Below are 11,493 nucleotides of genomic sequence, written 5' to 3'. Positions count from 1 at the left end.
GATTTCGTTGACACGTATTAGTAGCCATTTTGCATCAAGGTGAGTATCTGTCATTTAAAATTCTACCGTACTATGTATTCAAGGGTCACCGTACTATAGTTACATAGATTATAAGCATAATCATTCGCTCTAAACTTCTGGAAAAACGAGGGCTTTTATGACTTTAAAAAAATTACAGGACGTAGTTCTCGGCACAATCTTGTTCCGCGGAAGTGAGCAGGATATCAACGCTTTCCATTTGACCCTTTTATATGTATATAAAAATCACGGTGACCCCTTAATACCTATTATTATTTCATTTGAAAATGCAACTGATTAAATTCATATATATATATATTGGATATAAATTTGATAATTTCCGATAAAAAAAATAACATCAATATCGATTACCTTTAGATTCAATTTTAAAAAATTGTGTACTACACATTAAGATGAGCATATAAGTAAACTGTAAACTAAAGCTCACTCTACTAATTTTCAATGATGAAAGAAAAAATAAGCTGCCTTAATAAATAAATCTCATAGCTATTCGAGAAACGGCGCCTACCCTTGGACAACCGGCACTACAATATAAATTGTTAATTGCCTCCTTTGCCTCGCATGTGTCGGTGTAACGCGGTAGGTATGTGTATTGTGTACACACACACACATAGGTATAGGTTATGTTACCACTTACCACTTAGCAATCAGCAGATGTACCGGCGATACGTTCCATCGCAGGATAGACACCGTCTCTGGGATAAATAGTCTTTATAGCTGCGATCTACAGCTCCCCTCCTGCCTTCATCTATAGGTATAGGTACCTACGCGATTTTGTAATGTGAATTTGCACGAGCTGGCCTCAGTCGTGCGTGAGATCCCGTAGCCGCGTCCGACGGTGTCACTTTTTTTTTTCAATATTTTGCTACGGGAACCTTGAACCTCGTTCAAAACATGCGTGATAAATTCAAAAGGAATCTTAAAATTGGTGAATTTTAATTTTCAAGTACGTTTTTTTGTTCGTATGAATTCGTGTAAAGAAGTTTCATTGTTTATTATTTATTAGTAATTGCGAGCTTTGTTTGGAACGATCTATTTTCCGCAATAGATCAAGCCTTAATTGTACATAAAAGTCGTGTGTGTATATATTCTTATAAATATATATATATATATATATATATATATGTTTAACCGTGCAAGTTTATTGATATAATTTATTAATGTTTCAACTACGCAAAAACAATATGTTCTTTATGTGCGTTACTGTAGGCCTTGTGCTTCTGGCCTCCAAGTATCGCAACAACGTACTTCGGAGTGTCAAGCAACTGTGCCACAGTATAACAAAAAAAAGCACAGATAATAACAATAAGAAAAATCGTCAAGATGACGATGATGAAAAAAAAGTATTAAATATTTCATTGGACAAAGTTATTCTGGTTGATTCACCAGAAAAATGTGACTACGCCGTTCAACGTATTCGCTGGTAAGTCCTATTTATAAACACAAACTCTTTCACCTTGAAAACTGTTTTGATTCTTCACAAATTTGGAGATTCAATCTTGTCTTTGAATTAAATTCAACACTTTACCAAACCTGTTGGTAACATTTTTTTTTTAATTTAAGTTGTTTTCCAATTTTCAGCAATTTGTCAGATGGAGTTCTAGGATTTGATTGTGAATGGGTAAATGAAGAACCTGTATCCTTGCTTCAACTAGCTACTCACAATGGTGTTTGCGCATTATTTCGCCTGAGTAAGATTGGCCATATTCCTCCTAAACTCAAAGTAGGTGTACAAATTGTAATAGTGATACATCAATTCAATTTCAAAATTATTTCCAATCAAAATAATCATCAATTTATTACAGGAGTTGCTATCTAGTAGAGATTTACTGAAAGTAGGTGTTGCTTCATTCGATGATGGAAGGAAGATTGCCAAAGATTACAATTGTCAGGTGGTTGGAACTGTGGATTTACGAATGCTGGCCCATCGCCATTCATTGCCAAGCCCAAAAAGTTTAGCAGCACTCTGTGTGCAGTATTTAGACACTGAAATGGATAAAATTCTAGAAGTGAGATGTAGCAACTGGAATGCAGATTCTCTCACCAATGAACAGATATCATATGCAGCACATGATGCTTATGCAGCTGTTCTTATTTATCATCAGGTAAACTTAATTAACAATTCAACATTTCATTCATTTATTTCATTAACTATTAAAGCATCCGTTTTTTAGATACTGCAAAAGATTGTACAGAAACGATCGATATGGGAAAGTTTATTTTTTTACATCAAACGTCTACAGAGTCTGAGCAAGAGTCAGAGGTTTTTTAATTTACCTAATGACATAATTGATACGAGGTTAATATAAATAATTTAAAATTAAATTTAGTTGATATTAGCACTTAGAATTTGATTAATCAATTGTTTGACTAAAATTTTTCAGGTTCAAGGGTTCAAAAGATAGAGTCAATATAGATAAATGTGTTGTTAATAATATTGGTCAAATTATAAAAAAAGTTAGTAATGTCGACTATAAAAGCAGTGTGCCAACAAGAAATAAACCATTGTATCACAATTGTTATTTGCAAGCACCTGATGGTGATATTTTATGCACATGTGACAAAAAGAAGGCCCAGTGGTATGTCTCAAAGCAACTAGGAGAAGTTGTTCAAGAAGATCCATTTACAGTAAAACTTAAATTTGAACCATCGGGGCGTGCTTTGGGTGAAGTAGGAAAGTACTACACACAAGTCAAAGTAAATCAGTGTGTGGTTTGTGGAAATTCTGATAAATTTATCAGAAAGAACGTCGTTCCTAGAGAATATCGAAGATACTTTCCCTGTTAGTATTTCGAAAATTATAATTTCTTTTTTTATAAATTACCCTCACTTCATTTCTAAACACAACATTTGTCTTTTACAGTGGTCATGAAATCACATCAATCACATGATATTTTGTTACTGTGCCCAGCATGTCATGAAATAAGTAATTGTCACGATCTGCAGCTCAGAAGAAAACTTGCAGATTCCTGTGATGCTCCTTTGTCAGGGCCATTATCACATACGCGAGATGAAGTTCCTAGAGACTGGCGAATGCTACAATCAGCAGTAAAAGTACTAAGAGATGGTACTGTAATACCTCATAAGAGAAAAAAAGAATTGGAGATGTACGTTACAAAATTCACTGGCAATAGAGAAATAACACCTAGCTTATTAAATGTTTTGCATGAACAGCTATCAATGAAATCTCCTCAAAAACACAAATTATTGCAAGATCGCATGAAGAAAAATACATCAACACCTCAAACAAAATGTCAACCGCATGGACAAAAAGTAAGTACAAGTGCAATATTTTTATAGCACTGTGGAACATAAATCCATGCTTGTTTCGTCACTCTTATCCATAGCATGAGTAGTTGATTAATACTAATAAATGAGTATGCATATCAGCAAAATTATGTTACACACTGCTATAGTAGTATATTATAAATCTGTCATTATATTATATTGTAATTGTACAATTTCTTTCATAAATAGGTTGTGCAGTACTTTGAAAATAGAGAAGGCGGTCTTGTTGAATTAGAAAGATTATGGAGAGAACATTTTCTAAGCACCATGAAACCTAAATATTTGCCTGAATTATGGTCTGTGTGTCATAATCAAGAACGATTGAGCATTCGTCAGGTTCAAAGCAGAATAGAACCATCAGATGCTAAAGTAGCTGGTATAAATAATGTATAATTATTTTTTTAATGAAATTAATCAACTTGTACCTGAACAAAGTACTCGTAAAAGAGCAAGTACTTGATTTGCAAGACTGTGTATTATAAAGCTTATATTTATTGACCAATAAATTTATATTTGTATAACGTATAAACGTACCATTTATTTTGTTCAACAAAAGTCATTTTCATATTATACAGTGAAACTTAAGATATTACAAATGTATTTATTTATTCTAATTCTTAGACAAGTATTTACAGAATGCTATTAAACAATTAACAAATTTGGACTAGAAGTCAGACCAAAATGTCAGTGCGCTGAGGCTGAATCCTGTTTAGAACTTTCTGATTTTGGGGGTGGTGCACTTTTTGTATTTTTCAATTCTTCGTCAATTCGTTCTTTTGCCCTAACTACTTTAGATTGTATATAAAAGGAGCCTCCTTTCGATCTATCATTTGCTTCCATGAGATACTTGTAATTGCGGGCTATTTCTTCAGTTTGGTCCGGTCGCTCGACATTTAATATTCGTAAAGCTTCATCCAAAGTTACACCAGTTCGAGTATTGGCTGCAACTCGATTAGAACCTTGTTGTCCACCACCTGCCCTGCGCGCAGCTTCTTGACTGGCTGCAATTTCTTGTCTAAGAGCTCTGGCAAACGCTCTACCCACCATTTGCGTGCCTAGCACAATGATTTGTGCTAGGTATTTAGCCATCTTACTTTTGTTTCACAATTCTGAAATCTGCAGAGAGAAACATATCATTAAAGACACCAAAATTTACTTATGTGCTGAAAGTTAACTATCAAACATTTCAATCATATTCTAACCTCCTGTACCAAAATTATGAAACATTACAGAAAAAAAAAGAACATATCCCAAATAGTTAATTTATTTTAATATTTTGTTCAAATGTTCAATGCGTTGAAATATATGTTTTTTTCTATTCACATTGGATCACTGTTGTCATTAAACTTACAATTTTGGAGTAGAATTGTAGATATACTGCGGCGATATAAGTACATACGTACACGTGAAGTTCTATAAAAGCCGCCGACTGCAGCCGGACTACTCAAGGACGATCAGCTGTTGTGGCGCAACAATACTGCATATTGCAAAAGTCTAGTCGTCGCATTAATAGTTCAAACTAACAAAATAACTATAATAGTAAAGACTTGTCAAACTTGAATATTTTACTGCATCATTAAATATATCATTGACCCCTTATTAAATATACGAAAATAACGTATCATCATCGATATTATAACCTCTGTAAATCTTGGTTTTTTACTATATCATATACCTAATACGCAGGCATGGTAGAAGAAGAGTAACAAGGTATGCCCATGCGCATGTTTACTTTTAACAACCAATCAGAAGGTTGCCCGCAATGACGTCATTTTATGCGCGAAATTTGAAATAAAAACTTCAAAAAAGCACCTTTTCAATAAAAAAAATTAAGAAAAAAACAAATAAAATAATAGAATCAATATGAAATTATGTAAATCAGTCAGAATGCTAAAAATTAAGTTTATGGACACATAAAATGGCTTAAAATATTTTTAAAGAATAAATGAATTTATAATAGAAAGTTAGGAGATGATTTTAATAATGTATAAAGTAAATAAAGTTTATTCGCAGTATACGTATAACAATGTAAGAAATATATATTTTATACTAAATAATAACTTGTTTTAAAAAATACAGTGCAAATCACGCAACAACATTTAATTTTTTTAATTTTTTAATCTTTTTTCTTGATTTTTCTTGTTTTTGGAGCGATATTTCATAATCAGTGTCTTCAAAATGATCAGAGCAAGCTCGTGCTATTTGCAAAATAAATAGTATTTTTTAAAGAATAGAATATAATTTACCTGATTAGCTGCAATATATTTATATAATAACTAGCCACAATTTATTTTCGTTGTTTATTATAAAAAAGTGACGTATATTTACCATCTTTTATACTAAAATTATCAATATCATAACCACATGCTTCGATTCATTGCTGATTAATGTTTTCATTTTTTGGAAACGTAAAATATCTGACGTTTTTATTACTATTTGATTTTTTAGTCCTATTTTTACATAATTTCACACTGGCATTGTATTGATTTACAATTTGTTTATATTAAAAAAAAAAACACTGACAGTAGAAGTTCGGTATGCTCTAACTCTAACAGTCGCCGCCGCCATTTTGAATTCTATGACGTCATCGCGGGACATGCGCGAACTGGACGAAAATGCGACTGGCTAATGGGCATACCTTGTCACTCTTCTTCTACCATGTACGCAGGTATACGGTATGTCTAATCTAAAAATAATAATGTTTTTCTATCACGTATTCATTCATACAAAGCTCAAAGTAGAATGTCTCTTTTCGAAATCTCTAGAAAAATTAATACTTTATAATTAAATTTGGCGCAAAACTTGAGAACCAATAGAAAATCCAAGATTTTCGTCACGTAGTCATCTGAAAACACGGCATAAACTATAATTATCAAGTTTTTTGTATTTGCTATATATATATATATATATATATATATATATATATATATATATATATATATATATATATATATATATATATATATATATATATATATATATATATATATGTGTGTGTGTGTGTGTGTGCGTGTGTGCATGGCTTATATATATTTTTTTTTCTTTGCTGTGGCAGAAGAAATGAAATTCAACAAGATAGACTTTTTGATGAGAAGGTACATACAGTAAAATAACATAAAGCCAAGTATAACGATTTTTTTATTTTATTAAGTTTTTGTTCAATCAACTCTTCACATGTTGCCAGTAGATCATGTCAAGCATAGAGTTTGATGATCTAGAGGAAAAAGAATCCATTAGAAGTTATTCAGATATTTTAAAGGAGAAGCAAAATGTGGAATTTGAAACTGCAACTTCAATAGAACAAGTAGACATTAAATATAAATTAAGTGACTGGTAATGTATAAAGGCAATTTAATTAACAGATTCTTGCGTACTACTTTTAGGCTAAAGTTGAAAAAAATGTACTCGAATTGTACAGAATTCAGAGAGAGCCTATCTTAAATAAATACAGGCACATTCATTTTTTGAAAAATTCATTATCACATCTTTCAAAAGACTATGAGGTAGGTTGAGCTATGTTGATTTTTCATAATGCACTGTTTATATTACTCTGACAACTTGCACTTTTTAGTGTTTAGATTCTAGCAGACCATGGTTGTGCTATTGGATTCTACACTCGCTACATATATTAGGCGCAACATTAGATGATGAGGACTATGCAAAAGTTGTTATTTTCTTAGCAAAATGTCAGGATCCAGAAGGAGGATTTGGAGGTGGCCCTGGACAATATCCTCATCTAGCTTCTACTTATGCAGCGGTTAATGCACTTTGTATTATTGGTACAAAAGAAGCCTACAGCGTAATCAATAGGTATATATTTTGTAGTCAAATGCTTTGAATTTTTTATTAAAAAAGTCTACAGAGATTCCTGCAGAGAAGACTTGGAACTCTGCAGATACTAAATAAACTTCCCTGCAGAGATCTCTATAGATTCTTTTACAGAACTCTCTGCAGACTTTGTGTGCAATGGCTATTAGTAAAATTTACACATTCACTTTCTTTCTAGACATGGACTCAGAAAATTTCTGAAAATCTTGCGTAATTCTGATGGAAGTTTCTGTATGCATGTAGACGGTGAAATTGATATCAGAGGAGTTTACTGCGCTTTGGTTGTTGCGAAGCTTACAAACATATATACACCTGACATATTTAAGGATACAGAAAAATGGATAGGTAAATGTCAAACTTGGGAAGGAGGATTTAGTGGTTGTCCTGGATTGGAAGCTCATGGAGGCTATGCTTACTGTGGATTAGCTTCTCTTATTTTATTGGGAAAAACGGATGCTTTCAATTTATCTTCTTTTATGGTAAAATTCTTATTTTGACAAACTTGTTTACTAATTTTATGTATATATTTATACACTTCTTACCCTTAGCGTTGGATAGTTAATAGACAAATGCGTCTAGAAGGAGGCTTCCAAGGCCGTACTAACAAATTGGTGGACGGATGTTATTCATTCTGGCAGGGAGGTGCATTTCCTTTGATAAACACACTTTTGGCCAAAGAAAAGAATATTATCCTAGATCACTGGCTATTCGATCAAGCAGCTTTACAAGAATATTTATTACTCTGCTGCCAACATCCATATGGAGGATTACGGGATAAACCAGAGAAGTATGCAATTTTTACAATGGATCACTTGTAGTTTGTATAATGTTTGATGAACTAAATACTATTTTGTTCAGGGATCGTGATAAGTATCACACTTGCTATGGTCTAAGTGGACTTTCAGTGGCTCAAAATTCTCCAGAACGTGTAATAATAGGATCTCACCAAATTAATGCTGTCAAGATGATACATCCTGTGTACAATTTAGTCTATTCAACAGCTATTGACTCTGTAAAATATTTTGCATCTTTGTCCATACCTGAATGCTAAATTATACAATCCAAGATTTGTATACATTACATTTTTCCTATAATAACGTGATAATGGACGAAATTCATTTTTTTAATAGTTTGAATGACCAAGTACTACCTTCAATCATTAAAATTAAAAAAAAAAATCAAATACCTACCATTATTGCCATAACAAATTTGATATTTCTATAATATGTACTGTACATTTTCATTAAATTTAAAATGTTAAGCAGAGTATATGGTTTAAACGACAAATAAATATTGTTAAGATATTTTTAAAATACTTTTGTTTAATTATTTTAATCAACAGTTAATTTAAAAAATCCCGCCTATGGTTTTCCAACTTTTGAAAATGGCGCATACCTATATAGGTATATAAATAAAAATAAAATAAATCCCTATAGGTACATATAGGTAGACCTACCTATATGTAACAACCTACCCTACCCCAGCCTACGAATTTGGAATATCGGTATAAAAAAAAATATAGAGGCACGTATTTTTAATAGCACCTTCCAAAAATAACAATTATTTTAATTGCACCCCCGTAATTAACGAATAAAAAATAGGTCAAGATCGCGCAACTTATAAGGTTAAACTCAGATTATATACTTGGAAATTCGCATTTTTTAAAACATAAATAAACTGCACGCTACTCGAATCTAATTGCACCATCGTTAAAAATTGATAAAATGCGATAGATATTGTAAAAAACCAATAAAATGCAATTCTTCCGTTGTCGAGCGCACGTGGCGCGTGAGCGCATGCGCGGCGCGGGTATATGATATGGAGATTCTGATTTGTATTTGACACTATTAGATGTAGGTATAAGAAGATGATTGCTTTAGTCATGTATTTAAGACTGTTCTTTTCTTTTATAAGTACCTTTCTAAAGCAATCAAGATCCTAGATTACAGAAGATACAATATGCCAAATAGAAATTTCCCAAACACATACGCCGCGCATGCGCTCACGCGCCACGTGCGCTCGACAATAGATAAATTGCATTTTATTGGTTTTTTACAATATCTATCGCATTTTATCAATGTTTAACGATGGTGCAATTAGATTTGAGTAGGGTGCAGTTTATTTATGTTTTAAAAAATGCAAATTTCCAAGTATATAATCTGAGTTTAACCTTATAAGTTGCGCGATCTTGACCTATTTTTTACTCGTTAATTACGGGGGTGCAGTTAAAATAATTGTTATTTTTGGAAGGTGCTATTAAAAATACGTGCCTCTATATTTTTTTTAATACCGATATTCCAAATTCGTAGGCTGGGGTAGGGTAGGTATGCATACCATATGCATACCTATATCTATATCTATTTTATGCAACTATATATATATACATGTATACATGTAATATATATATGCACTAGCAAGATCAATGCTATCAATCAACGCGCGCTCTGCTTTATATTAAACATTATTAGGTGTATAGGTTAGAAACAAACTATCACGCGCGTCCAATCATCAGAGACCGAATAGAACGATGATTCCTCTCTTTTTTAGAGTAGGATTATAGTTAGTAAAGGTTATAATATGTGGTATACCTACCGACCGCAAGTGAATGAGGCCTTGCCATTGTTGTGTCAAATCAAATGCGTGGATCTCTGTGTCTCTAACACACTACTTATACGGTTATAATTATTTAGTTTGTTAATGCAGCACAGAACCGTATACGTGATTCGAACTGCAATTGATGTAATAATTGTAGAAAATGTATATTAATACAGAACCAAAGGATTTCCTGCCAAATAGTTTTATTGTGCTCAATTTTTATGGAACAGATACTTGTTTCTCATGGAATGAAGAGGAGTTTGCTTGTTTCCCGTATTCACAAGATAAACGTTCTACTCCCATCCTAAACGTTTTAAAAGCACCAGCAAAAATCAAATGTTTTCGAGAATTCAATCAAAGGATATTCGTACTTTGTTATCCAACTGGAATTTACAAATTGACACAAAACTATGAATTTGCTCTTTTAAGCAAAGCTGGCATTGAACTTGGGTCAAGTTTTTACGAGGTTTTAACACCAATCAATGGAACTTTAATTTTAGAAGATAAAAAACAGAAAGTTCCAAAAAAACTCTGTACCCTAACTGAAGATAGTGATATAAACGTATTATCGTTGAACATTGATAATACTGATAAATGCTTGTTTGAAAGCCTTTTACCAAGTGACTGCAAAAATATGGATAATTGCTGTTTATTTGCTCACGATAAGAAGCTTTTTAAAATATGCCAGCAAAATATCAAAATAATTTTTAACTGTGATCATTTAATCAAAAGTATTAGACCAATTCAAAAACATCAGAAGACATCTGAAATGATTTTACAAACGAATACAAATATTCTAATTTTAATACATGTAGTGGACAAAAAATTAAAGTTTGATAAAATTCATGTAGACACCAATGTACAATCAGTGCACGCTGTAAATGTGGATAACATGCTCTTTTTTGCATATTCCGATGAGGAAAGAGTTGTACATTATGCCAGAAAAATGCTCAATGAAGATTCACTGCAAGAAATCAGATGTGAAGAAAAATGCATTCAAAGTTTTCAACTCTATGGGTCGAAGTTTATTATTTTATTAAACAGTTCTAAAGAACTGTCCCAAGTTAGTATACAAGAGTTGATGAAAACAGATGGAGAAAAAGCGGATAATTTTATTGAGTTGAAATCTAGCATGCTCAATGGCATAGAAGATATTCTTGACGTTATGAGCTACAAAACAGTGGAACTGAAAAAGCTTCAAGAGGAAATGAGCGTAAAGGAAGATGTACTAAAGAGAATAAATCTATTTAATACTAAAGAACATCTGAGATATTGCCCTCAAGATAGCGTGGCAAGGATATCAAAGCACATGTATCTAGTTTCAAATTATAAGCAAGTTTTACCTAAAAACTCAACTATTGTAAGAATGCTGAAGAGTAGAGAAAAAACAATGTTTGCAATGAAAACAGTTAAAGACAAAGATACCGTAGTTGAAATGCCCATAACATTGACAAACTTATCTCCAACTAGTTACACTACAACAGATTTGATAACTCACAAAAGCAGCGGTGGCGTTTGGTGTTTGATGAAAAACTATGTACAAGATCCTTTACCCAGTGAGAGCAATCTACTTCACTTGTCATCGGACAAGCGGAAATTCCTAAAGTATAAACTACTAGTATTAAAGAACATGATAAAAATGAACAAAGTCAGCATGGAAGAACTCTCCAGGATAAAGAGAGAAGTCCGCACAATGATTGTATTTTAAGCAACAAAAATCTATGTACAAACATAACGATAACG

At 32.4% G+C, this 11,493-nt stretch overlaps 3 protein-coding genes across 10 annotated transcripts; 2 read left to right on the top strand and 1 right to left on the bottom strand.

Annotated features, from left to right (window-relative positions):
• Positions 1–1,223: 1,223 nt before the first annotated feature.
• On the top strand, positions 1,224–3,849 carry Exdl2 (exonuclease 3'-5' domain-like 2). Its single transcript, NM_001129790.1, has 7 exons — positions 1,224–1,462; positions 1,621–1,762; positions 1,845–2,144; positions 2,214–2,338; positions 2,424–2,821; positions 2,903–3,312; positions 3,517–3,849. The coding sequence occupies exons 1-7, from the start codon at positions 1,224–1,226 to the stop codon at positions 3,718–3,720; spliced, it is 1,818 nt and encodes a 605-aa protein (NP_001123262.1). The 3' UTR covers positions 3,721–3,849.
• On the bottom strand, positions 3,598–5,029 carry LOC100117106 (mitochondrial import inner membrane translocase subunit Tim16). 3 transcript variants are annotated; one of them, XM_001602915.6, is made up of 2 exons: positions 4,679–5,027; positions 3,598–4,443 (listed from the first exon to the last, which is right to left on the bottom strand). In XM_001602915.6, exon 2 carries the CDS (start codon positions 4,414–4,416, stop codon positions 4,012–4,014), a length of 405 nt encoding a protein of 134 aa, XP_001602965.1. In that variant the 5' UTR covers positions 4,417–4,443; positions 4,679–5,027; the 3' UTR covers positions 3,598–4,011. The 3 variants fall into 3 exon arrangements, with proteins under 3 accessions (XP_001602965.1, XP_003426274.1, XP_008206041.1); XM_003426226.5 differs by having other exon boundaries at positions 3,834–4,443; positions 4,731–5,029; XM_008207819.4 differs by having other exon boundaries at positions 3,834–4,443; positions 4,530–5,001.
• An 881-nt stretch (positions 5,030–5,910) lies between these two features.
• Positions 5,911–8,468, top strand: LOC116417632 (protein farnesyltransferase subunit beta). Of its 6 annotated transcripts, XM_031931703.1 has the most exons (8): positions 5,971–6,002; positions 6,383–6,422; positions 6,515–6,631; positions 6,711–6,830; positions 6,899–7,137; positions 7,334–7,634; positions 7,704–7,942; positions 8,014–8,468. In XM_031931703.1, exons 1-8 carry the CDS (start codon positions 5,986–5,988, stop codon positions 8,204–8,206), a joined length of 1,266 nt encoding a protein of 421 aa, XP_031787563.1. In that variant the 5' UTR covers positions 5,971–5,985; the 3' UTR covers positions 8,207–8,468. The 6 variants fall into 6 exon arrangements, with proteins under 6 accessions (XP_032456328.1, XP_031787566.1, XP_031787564.1 ...); XM_032600437.1 differs by lacking the exon at positions 6,383–6,422 and having other exon boundaries at positions 5,911–5,995; positions 6,479–6,631; XM_031931706.2 differs by lacking the exon at positions 6,383–6,422 and having other exon boundaries at positions 5,924–6,002; positions 6,479–6,631.
• Positions 8,469–11,493: the final 3,025 nt, after the last annotated feature.

The sequence above is a fragment of the Nasonia vitripennis genome, chromosome 5 (assembly GCF_009193385.2).
Source record: "Nasonia vitripennis strain AsymCx chromosome 5, Nvit_psr_1.1, whole genome shotgun sequence".
NCBI lineage: Eukaryota > Metazoa > Arthropoda > Insecta > Hymenoptera > Pteromalidae > Nasonia > Nasonia vitripennis.
Note: the sequence above shows the minus strand (reverse complement) of the source record. Positions and strands in the feature narration are given on the sequence as shown.

Bases quoted from the DNA above. Each gene is read 5' to 3' on its own strand.
- Exdl2 (NM_001129790.1), top strand. From the start codon at position 1,224: ATGTTCTTTATGTGCGTTACTGTAGGCCTTGTGCTTCTGGCCTCCAAG. The intron at 1,763-1,844 runs GTAGGTGTACAA...AATTTATTACAG, and splicing joins ATATTCCTCCTAAACTCAAA to GAGTTGCTATCTAGTAGAGA. The intron at 2,822-2,902 runs GTTAGTATTTCG...TGTCTTTTACAG, and splicing joins ATATCGAAGATACTTTCCCT to TGGTCATGAAATCACATCAA.
- LOC100117106 (XM_003426226.5), bottom strand. From the start codon at position 4,416: ATGGCTAAATACCTAGCACAAATCATTGTGCTAGGCACGCAAATGGTG.
- LOC116417632 (XM_031931704.1), top strand. From the start codon at position 5,943: ATGCGACTGGCTAATGGGCATACCTTGTCACTCTTCTTCTACCATGTA. The intron at 6,831-6,898 runs GTAGGTTGAGCT...TGCACTTTTTAG, and splicing joins ATCTTTCAAAAGACTATGAG to TGTTTAGATTCTAGCAGACC. The intron at 7,635-7,703 runs GTAAAATTCTTA...TCTTACCCTTAG, and splicing joins TCAATTTATCTTCTTTTATG to CGTTGGATAGTTAATAGACA.